The 20,112-nt window shown below is 43.9% G+C and overlaps 2 protein-coding genes across 2 annotated transcripts in view; both read left to right on the forward strand.

Annotated features, from left to right (window-relative positions):
* The first annotated feature begins 936 nt into the window (after positions 1–936).
* ZNF285 (zinc finger protein 285) lies at positions 937–16,224 on the forward strand. Its single transcript, XM_089902752.1, is given in 11 exon segments — positions 937–1,462; positions 2,325–2,382; positions 8,951–9,091; positions 9,229–9,279; positions 10,037–10,095; positions 11,479–11,625; positions 13,658–13,921; positions 13,924–14,396; positions 14,398–14,613; positions 14,615–14,760; positions 14,763–16,224. Coding segments are annotated over 11 exon segments (1,875 nt in total). The 5' UTR covers positions 937–1,459; the 3' UTR covers positions 15,080–16,224.
* A 2,606-nt stretch (positions 16,225–18,830) lies between these two features.
* The window catches only part of ZNF112 (zinc finger protein 112), a 46,161-nt gene continuing 44,879 nt past the window's right edge, over positions 18,831–20,112 (forward strand). Inside the window, exon 1 of the mRNA XM_089902738.1 lies at positions 18,831–20,106. The gene's annotated coding sequence lies outside the window, so the exon portion shown is untranslated. The remainder of the gene's footprint in view (positions 20,107–20,112) is intronic.

A 20,112-nucleotide genomic window follows, 5' to 3' on the forward strand; every position in this document is an offset into this window, starting at 1 on the left:
AAGGCTGTAACATCTAAAACTAAACAATCCTAGGCAACCACTTTAAATGATTCCATTATTTAGTAACGTGGAAAGCTACCCATGATATATAAAGTGAGAGAAAAATGTTCCAAAATATGCCAATTTCGTGGGGAGAAAAATATTTTTAATACATATTTACTCTCATAGAGGATCGAGAAGTAAATGGGCCAAGATATTAATGATGATTGTTTCTGGGTGCTAGGATTACAGACGACTTTAATTTCGTCCTTTTTTCTTACATTTTTCCTTCTTTTTTTCTTACTTTTCTCCTGTGTTTTCTTAACATTGACCATGCACTATTTGGGAATTATATATATATATATGTAAATATGTAATATAATACAATATGTATACATATATAATACATATGATTTTTATATGTAAGTTATGTACTTAATATATATAAAATAATAATTATATATAGTTTACACCAAAGCATCAGTAATGCTTTGTATCCCCTGTAAGGGATTGTGGATTTGTTTGAGAATATTGTCAGATTTCCTACAATGTGAACATGTTAGTAGTGAGTGGTAGCTTTTAAAAAATAAGTTTATTCACTTATGACTGCATACATTGCTGCGTGCGGGCTTTCTCTAGTTGTGGTGAGCAGGGGATACTCTTCCTTGTGGTGCATAGGCTTCTCATTGGTGTGGCTTCTCTTTTTGCAGGGCACGGGATGTAGGTGTGTGGGTGTCAGTAGTTGTGGCACGCGGGCTCAGTAGTTACGGCTCACGGGCTCTAGAACGCAGGACCAGTAATTGTGGCGCACGCGCTTAGTTGTAACCGCAACATGTAGGAGCTTTCGGCAGCAAGGCTTGAACCTGTGTTCTTTTTGTTGGCAGGCGTATTCTTAACCACTGTGCCACCAGGGAAGTCCCTGAATTTTCTTCTTCTAAGGAAAGAAAAGTGTAGCGGCAACCCAAAGCTGAGCGCTGCAACCTTGAGCGCCCCCTGCCCTCCGCCACGCGTCTGGCAAAGCTCCAGGCGGACGCTTATTTCCATCACCGTCTGGACTCAAAGACAGCGCGCCGCAGAGGGTTCTGGGAAGTGTAGTCCGGGCCCACCCTAGTCGCCCACTTCCGCTTCCGGTCGGCGCACCACTGCCTTGGTTTCTTATGCGAAAGGGACGTGAGTGTTCTTGGAGTTCTTTGTTCCGGCCGCAGGCACAGGGGCCAGATCTCAAGGATCTGAGGGGGAAAGGGCGGCGAATGGCGGAGGGTCGGAACCAGGGAATTTCAACGAGCTCGGCTTGGCGAAGGAAGGGTTTGAGGAAGCGGGTCGCCGAGCGTCCCGGGGTGTGGGGGGATGGGGGGCGGGGCCCGGGCCGGCAGCCCTTGGTACCCCTCAGGCTCGGAAGGAGCATTTTGAGGCCGGCAGCTCCGACTCTGAGACGGGCATCTCCCGTTTGGGAGACTCCAATCCAGGCAGTCGCGGATTCATGGTATCTTGAATTGTTTCACGGTAGCCACCCACCCACTTCTGTACTAATTTCAGAGATTTCTGTCTGTGAAGGCATTTCTGTAAAGAGCTGCTGAAGTTGAATCTTCATGTTCTGTATGTGTTCCTTGGAGAATTTTAAAGCACTGTGCAAGTTGTGAAAGATTCTTTTGCTGATGTATTGTTGCTGCGTCTGGTTTTTGTCGCGTCTGAGGTACACACAGGTTGAATTCCGCTCTAAATGTCACAAACTGATATAGAGACCAAACTAGTGGTTACCAGTGGGGAGAGGGGCAAGATTGGGGTAGGGGATTAAGAGGTACAAACTGTTGTGTATAAAATAAGCTACAAGGATTTATTACACAACAAAGGGAATATAGCCAACATTTTATAATAACTATAAATGGAGTATAACCTTCAAAAATTGTGAATCACTAAATTGTACACCTGTAACATATAATATTGTACATCAACTATACTTCAATAAAAAAATCCTTCCCCCTCCCCCCAAAATTTAAATGTCACATAGCATGTGGGAATCACAGCTCTGAATTCAATTCGAGACTGTGTCCTGATTCTTTTTGTCTCCTGGGAGCTACAGTGAGTGCAGGCTTGCAGACAAGGCACAAAGCAGGACTGGCATGGGCCCTTCTCTCTGAGTCCTGTAGGGAGGGTGGTCCCTTTCCAGGACACCTGAAGGAAGTAATAGGAGTAGATTACAGGAAGGGTAGGTTAAAGGGAGGAGTAGATTACATCCAGCTGGTGCTCAGAGATGTTTCCCTGTGGTGTGTTGGGAATTATGATAACATCATGTTATCTCATGGCTCATTTATTTTCTTGCTCTCTTCCAACTGTTCCCTTGCCAGAGAGAACTGCATCAAAGAGGAAGGAATAATCCCAGGTCTCTTGCCATTGGAGCTCCAGGTGAGTAGGACTTTGGTCTCTTGTTGTTGTTGTTTTATGTCAATGCTTGCTGTCTTCCCAGATGGAGACCTGTTTTTCCGACCTCATTATTTATCCCATGGTTTTGACACATGTCCCGTTCAGGCCCCTCAGGCTTACCCCCTTCCTTCAGAAATGGGTTTCTTCTAAGGTTGGGGAATTTCCTGGTGTCTTATTCGTATGTTCTCTCCTTGGCCTCTAGTAGTGGTTCATTTGATCAGTAGATCGCTCAGGCTTACACTGTTTCAAGGATGTGCTACGTGTAGGAAAGAGGTAATAACAGTAACTAATGGTATGCATTAATTAAGTGCTTATTATATAACAGTTATTATGTTGAGGGCTTTCACTGCTGTATCCCTGGTCCCTGGAACAGTGTGTGGCATATAGTAGCCTGTCAATAAATATTTGAATGAGTAAATTAATTTTTCTATTTACTATTTATTTATTTATTTGGCTGCACCGTGGTCTTAGTTGTGGCATGTGGGATCTAGTTCCCTGACCAGGGATCGAACCCAGGCCCCCCCTGCATTGGGAGTGCGGAGTCTTAGCCACTGGATCACCAGGGAAGTCCCTGAGTAAATTAATACATATTTAATTTGCTCAGCAACTGCAGAAGTTAGATAATATTAGTCCCATGTTACAGATAAGAATACTGAGGCTTAGAAAGGTTAAGAAACCTAACAAGTGTCACTTGGCCAGGAGATGTTATCTCCAGAAGTCAGGGCCTTTGTCCTTGCACTTCCCCCTGTACCCTTCTCATGCCGGATCTTTACACAACTGACTTATTTTCATGCGGGTCTTAGAGACCTTCCATGACCACCTGATTTAATGTTGCCCCTCCCAAACCTGCCTCTAATGTTTTGTCTGAGAGAACTTACATTCTGGGGGGCAAACAAGAATCTGTCACATGTGTTTCCTTTTCTTCATTGCCCTTTTTGTAATCACTGATCACCTTTGTAGATTTGTTTACCCACCAGAAGGCATGAGAACAAGTACCTTGCCCGTCTTATTTACTGCTGCATCCCCAGTGTTTGTTGTAGCATCCAAGATGTAGTTAGGCACTGAACGTATATTTGTTAAATGAAGGGATGCTTGTAGTCCGAGGTTAGTGCCTGGGGATGAATGAATAACAGCAATGATAATAGTTTATAGAGGATTTTCTATGTGCCAAGAACTGGGCTATGAGCTTCATTCAAGTAGGTAGGCATGTATACGTGTATGAGAAAGAATTAATTCTTTCCACTCTGCAAGTAAGGACTATTATCTTCATTTAACAGAAGAAAGAACAGACTCAGAGGTTTGTCACTCTTCTAGTGTTAGTACAGCTACCAAGTGGCTGAGCCAGAATTTGAAGCCAAACCATTGCACAGCTCCCAATATTGAGAGACAAGAGCTGTAACTTCCAAAACCTGGCTCCTCCTTTTGCTGTCTAGGTTAAAACAACATAATTTCCCCATTTTCCTCAAGCTTCAACCCAGACTCACATTTGAGTTCTCCTCCTTTTCATCCCCGTACATAATCTTATTCATCATAAGTTTATTCATCTGTTATCTCTACCTTTGCAGTATCTATTATTCCCGTTATCTCTTCATCCCACTGCCTTTGTCACCAATTATTTCTGTCATCCTCTTTCTCCCTGCAGTGTGAGCACCACATGGTCAGGGACGGTATCTTTCTTTATATCCCACGAGCTGTCACATGGTAGAATTTCAGTCAATGTGTGCTGTCTTCCCAGCTGGAATGTCAGCTTGAGTGCAGAATCCTTTCCTGCCCTGATCACCATTGTGTCCCGACACACCCCACATGGTCCTTAGCATGTAATTTACTAAGTGAACGAGCTGGGGAACAAAAGCCATTCTGCTCTATAACTGGTATCAGCAGACCCAGGATCCAGGTAGCAGCAGGCTGAGTTCAGGCAAGTCCCAGTCTCCATTTAAATATTTATTGAGGGCTGGGGGAGGGATGGATTGGGAGTTTGGGGTTAGTAGATGCAAACTATTATCTATAGAATGGATGGACAACAAGGTCCTACTGTATAGCGCAGGGAACTATATTCAATGTCCTGGGATAAACCATAATAGAAAAGAGTATAAAAAAGAATGTATATATGTGTATAACTGAGTCACTTTGCTATACAGCAGAAATTCACACAACATTGTAAATCAACTATACTTCAATAATAAAAAAACTTTTTTTAATAAATATTTATTGAGCACCTACATTGTGCCAGGAGCAGACTGAAATCCCAGCCCTCAGAGAGCTCACGTTCTAGTGGGCGCAGAAAGACAGTAAACAAGAAAAACAGGTGGAAGTTTAGATGATAAGTTTCATGGAGAAAAACGAAGCAGGAAAAGGGCTTTGGGAGTGCTGGCGGAAGGACTGGCAGCTCTAAGTGGGATAACCAGGGGTGCTGTCACCGAGAAGGTGGTGCCTGAGTAGGGACCCAAAGGAGGTAGGGGGCCTGTGGACATCTGGGGAAAGGGAATGGCAGTGAAGGCCCTGAGGTGGGCATATGACTGGTCTATTTGAAAACCAGTACGAAGGCCAGAGAGGCTGATGAGAATGAGAAAGAGGAAGGATAAGTAGGAAATGGGGTCTTGGGAGGCCTCATAGTGTAAGGTCGTTTGGCCATTGAAAGGACGAAGGTTTTGAGTCAAGTGAAGGTTTTGGCCACAGAAGTGACATGACTTTATATTTTTAAAACTTCATTGTTTTATTTTAAGAAATTACCACCTCCACCCCAACCTTCAGCAACCACCATCCTGATCTGTCAGCAGTGTCAGCATGAAGGCAGGACCCTCCACCAGACAAAATATTATTACTCTCTGAAAGCTCAAACCATGGTTAGCATTTTTTTAAATTTATTTTATTTATTTTATTTTTGGCTGCGTTGGGTCTTTGTTGCTGTACGTGGGCTTTTCTCTAGTTGCGGCGAGCGGGGGCTACTCTTCGTTGCAGTGCGTGGGTTTCTCATTGCGGTGGCTTCTCTTGCTGCAGAGCACGGGCTCTAAGCATGTGGGCTTCAGTAGTTGTGGCTCGCGGGCTCTAGAGCGCAGGCTCAGTAGTTGTGGCGCACGGGCTTAGTTGCTCTGCGGCATGTGGGATCTTCCCGGACCAGGGCTCGAACCCGTGTTCACTGCATTGGCAGGCGGATTCTTAACCACTGCGCCACCATGGAAGCCCTGGTTAGCATTTTTTAACAATCAAGTATTTTTTAATTAAAAAAAAAGAGAGAGAGACCACTGTGGCTGCTTTGTAGGAAATAGACTTGCAGGCAGGACTGGAATAGAATCAGAGAGACCAGTTAGGAGGCTACTGGAGTATTTCAGGCAGAGAAGATGGTGGTTTGGGTGGTGACAGCAAGAAGAATTGGTCTGAGTCTGGCTACAATTTGAAGGTTCTCGCTGCTGATTGGATGTGGAGTATGAAAAAGAGAGAAATCAAGGATTGCTCCAGAATATATCGCCTGCTTATTTGAAAGGGATTTGAAAGGGGAGGGGGACCTCTGGAGGCAAATCTGGAATTTGGTTTGGGGGCGCGTTTGAGACACCTTTTAGACACCCGAGTGGAGCCGTCAGGTTGGCATTGAGCCGTCAGCATGTGGATGCACTTTGAAGTCATGAAGTCGAGTGTGTTCACCAAGAGAGTGATGAGACGAGATAGAGAAGAACTTCCTGGACTGAATCTTGAGGCAGCCCTAACTCTTGGCGGTCAGGGACATGAGGAGGAACCACAAGGAAATTCTGTACAAACTAGAAGCCCCTGGAAACCTTGGAAGTCAGCAAAGAGTATCTTAGCACGTGCTGCTTCAAGGGTGGTCCCTGGAGCAGCTGTATCAGCATCACCTGGAAACTTGTTAGAAACACAGATTCCTGGGCTCCACTGCAGAGCTCTTGCATCAGAATCTTTGGAGGTGGCATCCAGCAGCCTGTTTTAGCAATCTCTTGTGGTGATTTTTAAAAACTCTGAAGTTTGCAAAGCACAGTCCTGGAGGATCCTAAAGAGTTGAGTTTGAAAGGCATTGTTGTGGAGGACTTGTTACAGACCTGGCCTCTGCCTTCCTTTGCCCTTTATCCTCCATACAGGAGGTCATCAGGTGAACCAGTCTTCCACATTTGCTTTGGAGAGAGCGATCCTAGTGCAGGGCAGGGCACACATGGTGTGAGACAGGCTGTGTGAAGGTCCAGGACAGGTGGTTAGAGGAAAGGTGGACACCTGAGCTCCTGAAGCGCCACAATCCAGGGAGCATCTTAGAGTGGACATCCCAAGCAGGTGTAGCTGTCTGAATTTGCTCTGTGGCTTGGATCTAAGGGAAAAACAGGTAAGGGAAGGCGGAATCTCCCGGTCAGTGTCTTTGCATTACTTACTCACTAGCTCCAGGCTGATTTCAAGAGTTCTGTTCTTCTGGGTGCATCACAGCCTGTTGATGGGATCTGCTAAGTGCATCCGAGGGGCCACACCTGTCCAAGATAGTGAAGATAAATAAAGGAAGAAGGCTGGAGTCCATCAGTGATTTAGAGATGTTAACAAGGCAGGCTGTGTGAAAGGTGCTAAAAGCATTTTTTTTTTTTTTTTTTTTTTTTTTCCGGTGTGGGCCTCTCACTGTTGTGGCCTCTCCCGTTGTGGAGCACAGGCTCCGGACCCGCAGGCTCAGCGGCCACGGCCCACGGGCCCAGCTGCTCCGCGGCACGTGGGATCCTCCCAGACCGGGGCACGAACCCGTGTCCCCTGCATCTGCAGGTGGACTCTCAACCACTGTGCCACCAGGGAAGCCCTAAGCCAGCATTGTAAACATAGTGTGGCTGGGTCCCGGAGTGGTTCATCCTATCTGGTGCTGGCAGGAGAAGGCTTCATTAGAAAAGGAGTTCTTGAACTCGAGTCCATGGTGTAATGCAGCAGGTCCATGAACTTGAGTGGGAAAAAAATGTATACTGGTCAAACTGAAAATCAGCATTTCCTTCCATTATGAATGTAGGCAGCAAACCGCAATAGTATTAGCAGAACCTGTGACTCTGTTATCCATGTAAATCATAGATATTCTTTTTTTAATTATTAATTTATTTGTTTTTGGCTGCGTTGGGTCTTTGTGGCTACACATGGGCTTTCTCTTTCTCTAGTTGCGGCAAGTGTGGGCTGCTCTTCGTTGCGGTGAACGGGCTTCTCATTGCGGTGGCTTCTCTTGTTGTGGAGCACAGGCTCTGGGCACGTGGGCTTCAGTAGTTGTGGCACGTGGGCTCAGTAGTTGTGGCTCGCAGACTTTAGAGCACAGGCTTAGTTGTGGTACATGGGCTTAGTTGCTCCGCAGCATGTGGGATCTTCCTGGACCAGGGATCAAACCCATGTCCCCTGCATTGACAGGAAGATTCTTAACCACTGCGCCACCAGGGAAGTCCCATAAATCATAGATATTCTTATAATACAGTTGGTGTAGATGTTTCAAAATATTGCTTCTGCTCATTACTATTTTGAAATTACAGTAGTTGATTCATTCTTGATAATTAATAATGAAGCACACACTTGATGTTTTAATATTTTTGAAGGTTGTCTTTAAGTGTAATTAGCTTTTAAAATCATCCTGTGTTTTATTTTATGCATTTAAAACATTATTCTGAACAGAAGTCCATAAATATCACCCACTGTCAAAGGAGGTCATGGAACAGGAGAGGTTACAAACTCTGATTTAGAAGACATTTGCTCACCCATATCCTGATTTTTATTTTTATTTTTAAAAATTTATTTTATTGAAGAATAGTTGATTTACAGTGTTGTGTTAATTCCTGCTGTACAGCAAAGCAATTCAGTTACACATTCATATACACTCTTTTTCATATTCTTTTCTTTTTTTAATATTTATTTATTTATTTATTTGGTTGTGCCGGGTCTTAGTTGCGGCAGGCGGGCTCCTTAGTTGCGGCACGTGGGCTCCTTAGTTGCGACACTCAGGCTCCTTAATTGTGGCATGAGAACTCTTAGTTGCAACATGCATGTGGGATCTAGTTCCCTGGCCAGGGATCAAACCCGGGCCCCCTACATTGGGAGCACAGAGCCTTAACCACTGTGCCACTAGGGAAGTCCCTCACATTCTTTTTCATTATGGTTTATCACAGGATATAGGTCCTGTGATATACAGTATGACCTCGTTGTTTATCCATCCTATATGTAACAGTTTGCATCTGCTAATCCCAAACTCCCACTCCATCCCTCCCCGTCCCCTCCACCAGCAACCGCAAATCTGTTCTCTATGTCTGTGAGTCTGTTTCTGTTTCGTAGATAAGTTCATTTGTGTTGTATTTTAGATTCCACATATAAGTGATATCATATGGTATTTGTCTTTCTCTGTCTGACTTATTTCACTTAGTATGGTAATCTGTAGGTCCGTCGATGTTGCTGCAACTGGCATTATTTCATTCTTTTTTTATGGCTGAGTAGCATTCCATTGTCATATCCTGATTTTTAGAATCCTTGAGGACAGGGATGTGGATTTTTTATTTTTGCAATCCCCAGACTGTTGCGTTAGTGAAGCTTTTACACTCCAGGTTTTACTTCACAGGGCACAGATCCTGTATGTTTGTGGGATCTGTATCCTTCTGTAAGGCCCTGTGTCTCGCTGCAAGATTCCTGCTGCTGGGCCCTCCCTGCAGACACTCCTCTGACTGTACAGCCATCTGCGACATTCATGGCTCTCTGGACTGTGAGTTGCCCCAGAGCAGGGACTGTGCATATAGCCGTTCAGGACATATCCTCTGAATGAATGGCATCCAGAGGGTGTGAACTTTGGGGCCGGAAGAAAGAACTCAGATAAAGTCAAGTTCCTTCTTGAGCCCACAGGTCTCTGGAACATGGAAACCAAGAAGCAGGCTCTGGAGAGTGGAGGTGGAGGTAGGTACTTGGGAGCCCAGGTATCCATCTGAAGCTCCTCCTCAGAGCTTGGACAGTCTCAAGAATGAAGAACCACTGGATCTTCTGCTTCTCCAGTTTAGGAAGATCAGAGAATAAATAAAACTGCTGGGCTTCGCTGGTGGCGCAGTGGTTGAGAGTCTGCCTGCTAGTGCAGGGGACACAGGTTTGAGCCCTGGTCTGGGAGGATCCCACACGCCACGGAGCAACTGGGCCCATGAGCCACAACCACTGAGCCTGCGCATCTGGAACCTGTGCTCCGCAACAAGAGAGGCCGCGATAGTGAGAGGCCCGCGCACTGCGATGAAGAGTGGCTCCCACTCGCCGCAACTAGAGAAAGCCCTCGCACAGAAACAAAGACCCAACACAGCAAAAAAAAAAAGATTAATTAATAAACTCCTACCCCCAACAGCTTTAAAAAATAAATAAATAAATAAATTAAAAATCTGGTTTAAAAATAAAAATAAATAAAATAAAACTGCTGATGCTCCAGAAACCTAGGAGGGGTGACCATGGAGACTTTTTCCTCCTCAAGGCGGGAGGAAAGAGTTGAGAGCTTATGAAGGGTGGGGGAGAATCTAAGTCGGGTGTGGAGAGAGGAAATATGAGGTGGATGAAGAGCTGCGTCCAGTGAAAAGAAACCAGTCTGTAAGGGGCCAGACATTCCTGAGGTCCAGGTGGGTAGTCAGAGCGCCCAGGCAGGCCCCACCTTTCTTAATGCTTCTCTCTTCTCCTGCAGCTCTGCGGTCTCAAGCCTCAGCCCTTTCCCAAGATGGGGAAGACAAAACCAAGTTTCAGGTGGGTCGAGTTCCCTTTTCTCTCCAGAAATAACAACGTAAGGCATCAAAGAGTAAACGTACGTCCCTCCCTTGGTAAAAGGAAAAAGGGGGAAAAAACATATTAGGTGAGCACAGTACATTACTCAGTGCATTTATGCCCAAAATAGCTGTGTGAGAGAGGTGGTATGATTCTGCTTTAGAGATGAAGAAATGAGTGGTGAATCCTGGATTTGAGCCCAGGTCTGTAGGACTCTGTAATGTGCCTGTTTGCTCTATATGCGGCCTGTCAATAATGGTTTCATCTCAGGGCCCTGAGCCCACATTATGTAGAGAGGTGACTCCAAATAATGAATCCTCCTTTTCTGCCCAGGTTTTTCTCCTCAGTGGGACATTTCTTCTTATTCATTTCCAGATGTTGTATTCTCCACGTAATACACGCTACCAAAACTTATACCATGAACAAAGTTAAAAGACAGCATATTGGGTGAAAAAAGCTTCATGCACAACAAAATTTTAATATCCTTATTTTAAAAACAGGAGCTGGGAATAAAGACCTGAGCCTTCATGTTCAGGAAGGGAGAAAAGAGGAAAAACAAATGACCAATAATCATATGAAAAGATGATCAGCCTCTAGTAATCAAAGTGATGCAGATTGAAACAAGATGTGATTCTTTTCCTAGCAGATGACCAAAGATTTGAAAGATCGGTGTTCACTGTTAGCTAACATATGGAGAAATGGGTACATCCACACAACTGCAGGGGCATTTCAGCCCTTGTAGAAGTTCTGCAAACCTCTGCTCCAGTATTTCCCACTCCAAGAATTCTAAGTCAGAGCAAGTGTTCAAAGAATGATCATCACAGCATTGTTTATAACAGTGAAAAAGAAAAAGATGGTGGCGTGGACTCCATGTCCATCCATTGGATTGGTGTTGGATCAATGGATTATTGTGGTTTTATTCGTCCTCTCGTCTCGACCCTGTGCTGCTATCAAGTGAGATAAAGTGGGTGAAAATATTAGGACATGGAAATATGTGCATGCACGCTCTCTCTCTCATTATATGTACACGTGTATATTGTAACTTATCTTTAAATTGGGGGAAAAGAAGTCAAAGTGAATGCAGAATTTTAAGTACTTTTTTCCATACATGATATTATTTTATAAAGCTTTCTCTAATGAAAAGAGATTATAGAAAAAAGTTTGCAGGAATGCCCTGGCGGTCCAGTGGTTAGGACTTGGTGCTTTCACTGCCGTGGCCCCGGGTTCAATCCCTGGTCAGGGAACTAAGAGGGTTTGGAGCAAGAAGACCACAACTTAATGACTGGCACAAAAGCTTCCAACGTGGCTCTTCTTCCAGGGGTCATTTGTGTAGATGGTGAATGTGGCATGTGCTTGAAGTTTTAGGAAACCGTGACCTTCAAGGACGTGGCTGTGGTCTTCACCGAGGAAGAGCTGGCGCTGTTGGACTCCACCCAGATAAACCTGTACCAAGACGTGATGCTGGAGAACTTCAGGAACCTGGTCTCTGTGGGTGAGGACAGCGACCTCCCTGTAAGTAAGCATCAAACCACTGGTCCTGTTTTCTCAAGTGGTCAGCTTCAAACCAGATAGAATATTCCAGTTGGAGCACAAAGGGAAACTTTGGCCGCCAGAGAGAAATCTCCTAAGAGATGCACGTGCAGGTGGGAACCTGCAGTTCATGAGTTTTAGCAGATAACTGTGAGCCGGTGGTCCCCTGTAAGGTGCTGGTGAGGGAGCCCTTGTCAACGCTGCGCCCCCTGCCCTGTGGGCATCTGATGCAGTTGGCAAGCCTACCCTGACCTCCTCACACGTTTAGGCTCTCATTCTCTCCTCATATTTCTCAGAGTGAGATTGAGAAAATTCACACATTACCAAGGCCTTGGTCCCTTGGTTGCCTCTAGAGCAAAACCAATGTTTTGGACAAACTAGTGTTAAAGGAACCAAATTAGGATCTGGTTGGTGGTCAATGCAATATAAGTGTCTGCTGATTTGCTTCCGTGCTGATCAATATCTAACCTAATTTCAATTTCTCAGAGCCCCATATACAGATATGTATTACCTCAGTTTAGTTTATGAGATAGTTGCTATCATTGCCCCCCTTTTACAGAGGAAACAACTGAGGCACAGAGTGGGTAAGTAACTTGTCCAGGGCCACCCAGCTTGTCAGAGGAACTAGGATTTGAACCTTCCCAATCTGGCTGTAGACCCTGTGCTTGCAATAACCAGGTGACACTAAGTACCACTATGTCCATAGATTATAAACAGGGCCCCTTGGGCTAAATCTGCAGGATGCAACCCCATTGGTGAGTCCTGAAATCAAGTGACCATGTCATAACTAGCAGTTTTTGAAAAGCAAAATAGATTAATGGACTAGAACACAAAAGGATTTATCAGAGTACATTGCACCTGGTAAGGTAAATCTCAGCTGATAAAACTATTTTAGTTTATGGTATGTGTCTACGTGTAGGTACTGGGTCACAGTGTAAATGCTTTTCTTACTATGGGTACAGTCAAAACTGGTGGAAAACTGCTGCTTTAAACCTGTTTCCCTTTTCTCTGACACCACCTTATGAACCAGAGTCACTGTCAGTAAAATGACTCAGAAAATTACCTTGAACCAGAAGCAGTGTCCAGACGGTTTTAACCGTGGTTTTTGTGACAATTTGAAGCCTATTTTTGGGTGCCAAGGGTGTGACCATCCTCTTCTGCCTCAAACCCCTGTTTCTTATGTCCCTTTCGTACAGTCTTGCTTCCCTGGGTGCCAGGCCATTGACAGTTTCATGCTGCCAATTCTCATAGCCATGGCTGTTTGAGATTCTGCAGTAACTTCAAACGGGAGAAGTTAAGGAATTGGATGGCAGGATCTTGGTGGACTTTGTCTCTTCATGAAGCAGCCAGGGAACCTCGGGAAAGATAAAAAGGATGTCTCATATTTCACAATGTTATCCCCGTTTCAATCCCCACTGCAGCTGTAGGCCCACCCTGTACAGTTGTGAAGGTTGTACACAAACATACATGATAGTTCTATCCCATATAACAGTGATGTAAGGGAAGGGACATCGTTAGGGGATAGGACTTGTTACTTGTTTCTGCAACCTTTTACAGGATCCTGGAAGGTCCCTGATCGTTTGTGCCTCTCACCATGTCCAGAACTCCATTATTATGCATATTACATGAATCATATGGGAGCATTCCCCATGCCTTCTGTAGCAAAATGATTAAAGGCTTTTTATCAACTACTCTTATAACCGAGAGGTGAATTTCTTCCTTTATAAACTATTTCCAAGATTTCTTTTGATTTCCCTGCAATACCTGGTTTTTAATTAGCAGCTCACCGATTAGAATTACTGGGTTTCTAATTGTTTCCTATATGACTAGGAGCCAGTGGCAACTTCTCATACCATCCTACTTCATTTCCTCAAAGCCTTTGGATAGATGATCTACTTGTTCACTTAGCCAAATTCTCTTTCTCCTCATAGGAGACAGGATTAAAAACAACATTTCGAACCTTCAGGAAAAAGGGTTGAGTTACCTCTCACCAGAAGTGCTCTACTTTTGGCAGATTTGGAAACGAAGGATCAGTGAATTGAGTGTGAGTCAGAATTATGTCATGAATCTTCAAGGAGATTGTCCCCAATATTTAGAAGGAGATGTTTCCCTCTGTGAAGAGTGGGCAGAAGTGTCTGAAAATGAAAGGTATGTAATAAATGCCATTAATTTAGAAAACCAAGACATCACAGCTCGGAAAGGCCTGGCACAGGTCCTTACCCCAGAATCTTGGAAGAAAGCCAACGTAATGACTGAGCCTGAGAATTCTCAGGGAAAGTATACAAGAGAATTCATATGGAAGAGAAATTGGATGGATGTCCTCAGTGTGATGGCAGCTTCTTTCAGACCTCACGTGATTGTAATGATTTCCAAGAATGTAAAGGAGAGGAACCTTACAGATACACCGGCTGTGGGAAACATTTGGTTATGAAGTCAGCAGTCAAACACAGTCACGTGGTCTATGCAGTGCGGCAACCTTTCAGGTGTAATAACTATAGAATAGGTTTCATAGATGATGCAAATGCTCATGTTCATCACAGCGCTCACACAGGAGAAAAATCTTGTAAATATGACCAGTGTGGAAAGGACTTTAGTCAGAGCTCAGGACTTACTGTTCACTATAACACCCACTCAGGGGAGAAAACTTGTGAGGGTCAGGAGTGGGCTAAGGGCTGCAAACAGAGCTCAGACCTTCCCAGGAATCAGAAAGGGCCCTTGGGAGACAAACCCTATAAAGGCATTGAATGTGGCAAAGCGCAGTTCTTTTCTTCACAACCATCACCGAGTCCACACGGGGGAGATGCCCTACACGTGTGACGTGTGTGGGAAGGGGTTCGGATTCAGGTCGCTTCTGTGTATCCACCAGGGAGTCCACACAGGGAAAAGGCCCTATATATGCACAGAGTGTGGGAAGGGCTTCGGTCAGAGCTCCAGACTTCTTGTCCATCAGAGGGTCCACGCTGGAGAGAAAGTACAAATGCAGCAAGTGCAGCAAATCCTTCGGCTCCAGCTCCGTCCTCCAAGTCCACTGGAGGCTGCACGTGGGAGAGAAGCCTTATAGGTGTGGCAAGTGTGGAAAGGGCTTCAGCCAAATCACACACCTGCACATTCACCAGAGGTCCACACGGGGGAGAAACCCTACAAATGCGACGTGTGCAGGAAGGCTTTCTCCTACAGCTCGTCTCTGCACCCTCACCGGAGGGTTCACACGGGAGAAAAGCCTTACATGTGCCAAGTGTGCGGTAAGGACTTCAGTTACAGCTCCTATTTTCACTTACATCAGAGAGATCACACCCGAGAGAAACCGCATAAATGTGATGAGTGTGGGAGTGGCTTCATTCGGAACTCCAATCTTCACGTTCATCTCAGAGTCCGCACAGGAGAGAGGCTCTGTAAGTGTAAAGAATGCGGGAAGGGCTTCGGTCGTAACTCTTAATCCTCTTGCCCGTCAGACGGCACATAGGGATGAGATGGACTATGCATGTCCTGAGCCTGGCAAGGCCCAGGAAATACGTAGCTCAGACCTTCGTACTCAGCCAAGTCTGCACAAGAGGACAGAAACATTATAAAGGTAGTCAGTCTGTGTTCAATCAGGAAAACAGAAGCCACTTATGTGTTCCAGATGACGGAGGCTTACTCAGCCATTGGGAGGGCCGGGGGGAGCAAAGGACAGGGACACGACCACCCGTGATGTCAGCTGGCCGCACTGAAGCACGTGGTTCTTAAGGGCACTCCAGGAAACCACCGTGGGTCTCAACACCTTCCTTGAACCTCTCATCAGCCGTCATCTGCTGTCGTGGCAAAGAAAGTGATTCTTTTTTTTTTTTTTAGGTTTTGAAGCTTTGTTTATTTATTTATTTATTGAATTTAGAAAGTGATTCTTTTTTTTTTTAGGTCTTGAAGCTTTGTTTATTTATTTATTTATTTACTTATTTATTGAATTTAGAAAGTGATTCTTGACAAATGGGTTGTTTGTGGCAATAGTCACAGGTCAAATTTCCATTAATGGGTACGCCCAGGAAGGACATTCTAATTGGGATGAGGAGAGTAAGAACTTCAGTCCAGCCATAATCTTTAGGTGATTTTGTTTTTTTGTTTTTGGAGTCTCCTCTAGAAAGACAGTCTCCGTTAAGAACATTCAAAATAGTGCTCAGACATGAGAGCTATGTTATTAGTATGGTAAGAATTAGGCCATACTCAGTTTTCAAATCCATTAGAATTTCCACACAGGAGAAGCTCTGTAGAAGCGATATTTTTAGGGTGTGGCAGAGATAGTGATACGTATTCATATTCGTACTGGTTCTATTTCCTGGGCACATAGGAAGACTCCATTTCCCAGCAGGCCTTGCAGTTAAGGGTGGGCCCATGTGATTGAGTTTCAACCAATGGAGTGTGTGCAAAAGTGATATGCGCTACTTCCAGGACTGGCCCTTACAAGCATCTGTCCATGTCCTCCAGACTTCTCTTTCCTGTCATGGTGGTTTCGGAGGCTGTTTCTTCCAGATGGGAAGGTGGCTATCTGTGTTGGACTCTTTTGTTTTTGTTTCTTTTGAGTGAGAAATAAACATTTATTGTGTTACACTACTGGGATTTGGGCAGTTTGTTACAACATTGCCTAGGCTGTACTGCCTAGTACAGAGGGATTTAATAGCAACATATTTCACAGTCACTGGCGTCCACATAGGGAAGCAACATTAGAATTCGAGTTCAAAACTTTAAAAATATATTTATTTATTTATTTTGGCTGTGCCAGGTCTTAGTTGCGGCACGCAGGATCTTCATTGTGGCATGAGGGATCTTTAGTTCCGGCATGCGGACTTCTTAGTTGCGGCATGTGAACTCTTAGTTGCTACATGCATGCGGGATCTAGTTCCCTGACCAGGGCTCGAACCCGGGCTCCTGCATTGGAAGGGTGGATTCTTACCCACTGGATCAACAGGGAGGTCCCTAAAACTTTTAAATTTTTGAGGCACTCTGTGGCAGTGCAGGCATTTAAGTGGTGTAGGTAGGACTTCTTTTTTTGCGGTACGCGGGCCTCTCACTGTTGTGGCCTCTCCCATTGCGGAGCAACAGGCTCCGGACGCGCAGGCTCAGCGGCCATGGCTCACGGGCCCAGCCGCTCCGCGGCATGTGGGATCCTCCTGGGCCGGGGCACGAACCCGTGTCCCCTGCATCGGCAGGCGGACTCTCAACCACTGCGCCACCAGGGAAGCCCGGTAGGGCTTGTTTAGTGAGAATCTTCATTCATTGGTCTGTACATAAAAGAGACCTGTTCCAGGTGCTGTGCATGTGATAAAACTTTACCGAAAGTGCAATCTATGGACATAAGAAACCCCATGCAGTAGAGAACTTCCGTAATGTGTAGTGAAAAAGTTTGTCAGCTCACATCTTAAATGCAATTTTAAAAAATGGTGCCCTGCAAATAGTCTTAATAAAATTAAGTGAAACTAACATTTTACTCAAGTGGGTAACAACTATAGAAGGCCGAGCCAAAGTGTTCATTGTCAGAAGCAGACACCACTGTTTCTCAGCCGTCTTGTTTAATGATGGGTTTTTAGAAGGTGCTCATTTTGTCAAGTTCCTACCAAAACAGTGATGTAGTTTCGGATTATAGTTGGATTTGGGAGGAGGAGATACTTTACAATATCTTTATTCATCTTCAATAACAATGTAATTTTTTGTATCTTAGTTTATTTATAGGTTTCTTCCTTTGGATCATATTTTATTCCTAGTTTTTCTTACGTTACATTTTCATACTAGTTATTGTCTGTATCTGAAACAGCCATTCAAATGCAAATAAAACCATCCCTGAGGTATTACTTTCTTACCGATTCAGGTGGGCAATAGTGAAAGATTAACAAAGCTCATTGTCAGTAAGGGAGTAGAAAAAAGTTAGCATCCTCACATAAGTTAGTGGGGAAAAAAAAACAGGTGTAACATTTCTGGAAAGGATTTTGTATATCTGTATCAAAGTGTATAAGGAGGATTGTCTTTGATCCACTAATCCTACTGCTCAGAATTTATCTTTCAGACATAATTGCACAAGTTGGAAAAGATGGTTTCAGAAGGGAACATCTTCTAAGAATTTTGCAATAATAAAAATTGCAAAGAACCTGAAGATCCATGAATAAGAGATTGAGGAAGGATTTCCCTGGCAGTCCAGTGGTTAAGACTCTGCGCTTCCACTGCAGGGGGTGCTGGTTCGATCCCTAGTCAGGAAACTAAGATTCCCACATGCTGCTCAGTGTGGCCAAAAAAGAAAAAGAAAAAAAAAGAGTCATGTTTAAAAAAAAAAAGGAAAGATTGAGCAAATTATGGTATCCCCATGTAATGGAATAATATACACCATTAAAAATGATCTAGACCTACAAATTTTTCACATATTGTTTGGAGGAAAAAAAATGAAGTTATAAAAATCAAGTACAATCTGTGACTAATAGAAAAGATTTTTAGATCGCAGAGAAGCAACGGGAACCATCCCCCTCCACCACTCTACACTTCACTTTTCAGTGTTGTAATGCTTTCCCCAAATTATTTTCCTCATCTGAAAAATCTTTGCTTTTATCTTACCCTATTTAATATATGTGAAACTTCAAAACTGAGATTACCAAATATTCTTTTTCCTCTCACAAAGATAGAATCTGTTATATAGATCATGTGATGTGATTTGTGATAGTGGTTTCCTTGTTTTAAGCCATGTGTGTTTTTTTACATATTTGCTGTTATTTCTTTTTGTTTTTCTCTTTTTTGGAGAGAAACTGGCCCAGGATTTGCATTGGCTTTGGTTGAACGGAATGTTTCTGTTCAAATACTTTCGGTCCCTTCTATGAAGTATTCTTGCCAAAACAAAAACAAAAACAAAAAACCCTGTATCTAATCTAGCCTTTAAATCAAAATTCTACTTTACAGGAAATTTAGAAGATTAGAGGAGAAAGTATGAGAAGCCGTTAGACAAATCCAGAATTCAGACACCTAATTTGACATCTTGATTTCTCCAACAGTTCAAGGACATTAAAAAAACGGCAGTACGGGCTTCCCTGGTGGCGCAGTGGTTGAGAGTCTGCCTGCCGATCCAGGGAACACGGGTTCGTGCCCCGGTCCGGGAAGATCCCACATGCCGCGGAGCGGCTGGGCCCGTGAGCCATGGCCGCTGAGCCTGCGCGTCCGGAGCCTGTGCTCCGCAACGGGAGGGGCCACGACAGTGAGAGGCCCGCGTACCACCAAAAAAAAAAAAAACAAAAACGGCAGTGCTTGTGTATGTATGTAGGATATAGTTCTAGAATAAATGAGCCTCAGCTGAGATAACAATCAAATACAATGAATTGATCTACTTGGATAGTGACTAGAAGAAACCAGCTGTAAAATATTATTATTTTTAAGCAATACGGTATTTGGAAGGAAATGGTAATGTCAAAGACTTTTAAAATCCTTTAGTAATAAAAATTTTAAATGATAAGTGAAGCCAGTGTGGCATGTTGATAAGTGTTAAATTTAAGGTATATGTATTTAGTATTGATATTTCATATTACTATTCTCCATACTTTAATATTATTTTTAGAAGTTTCATTTTTTAAAATTATTTCCTGTCCAGAAGGAAAGCGGTAAGTACATACTTCCTGTAGTTTCACTTGTTATAGTTATATGACTCCATCTCCTACATCAACCTACCTACCCCACAGCCTCAAATAATCATGACCTCACTTTGTTTAAACAGATCTATAGAAAAGAAATATTCTTAGCAAATATATGATGTCAAAGAGAACAACACAGGAGTAGTCAAAGGGAAGCCTGAGTTTGAACTCAAAAAATTTCGAGGAAAGAGACCTTTTCCCTAAAACAATATTTTCTCCAGTTCCTTGCCAGTGCACCTCCTCTCATTTGTCAGAAACAGTACTGCAGTTTCTGTTTTACGGCCTGAACAGTGCGTGAAACTCCTTGTGGATTCTTGGCATCTTGCAGTAAATAGTTTATACCGGACAGCAAACTCAGAAGTAGATGAAGACAGGCAGAAATAAAGAGACAATGGAGTCAAACCAAGTCTGAAATTCCATGTTCCTTAAGGTCGATATCCAGTGCAGCACAGACCAAGTCCCTTGTCTTTTGTCATAGGCATAGCTTTCCTACTAAAATGTGTTAATTTTCTTTTAATGTGAAATGCGTCTCTTTTTTACCCCTAAATATCCATATTTCCTTTAAATTCCCACGTTTTAGTTTTTTCTTGGAAAAAAAAAAAAATACAAGGTTGAATTTTACCAAAAGAAATAGTGGAGGGAAGGCGGAAGCACTACCACGCAGATCATTCTGGGAGTTGTAGTCTGAAGCAGTTCCACCCCAGACAGGCAGGGCTGTAGACCCATTGGGAATTCTGGGAAGTGTAGTCCAGAAGCTGCGTGCAATCGACAACACTTCCTCTTCAGGAGTGCGGGGTGCGGCCCCTCTCGGGTGGTCTCCGGATCCAGGGAAGTGAGT

The sequence above is a fragment of the Delphinapterus leucas genome, chromosome 20, assembly GCF_059928025.1.
Source record: "Delphinapterus leucas isolate spDelLeu-1000000601 "Yukka" chromosome 20, BTC_Dleu_Yukka2, whole genome shotgun sequence".
Taxonomy (NCBI): Eukaryota; Metazoa; Chordata; class Mammalia; order Artiodactyla; family Monodontidae; genus Delphinapterus; species Delphinapterus leucas.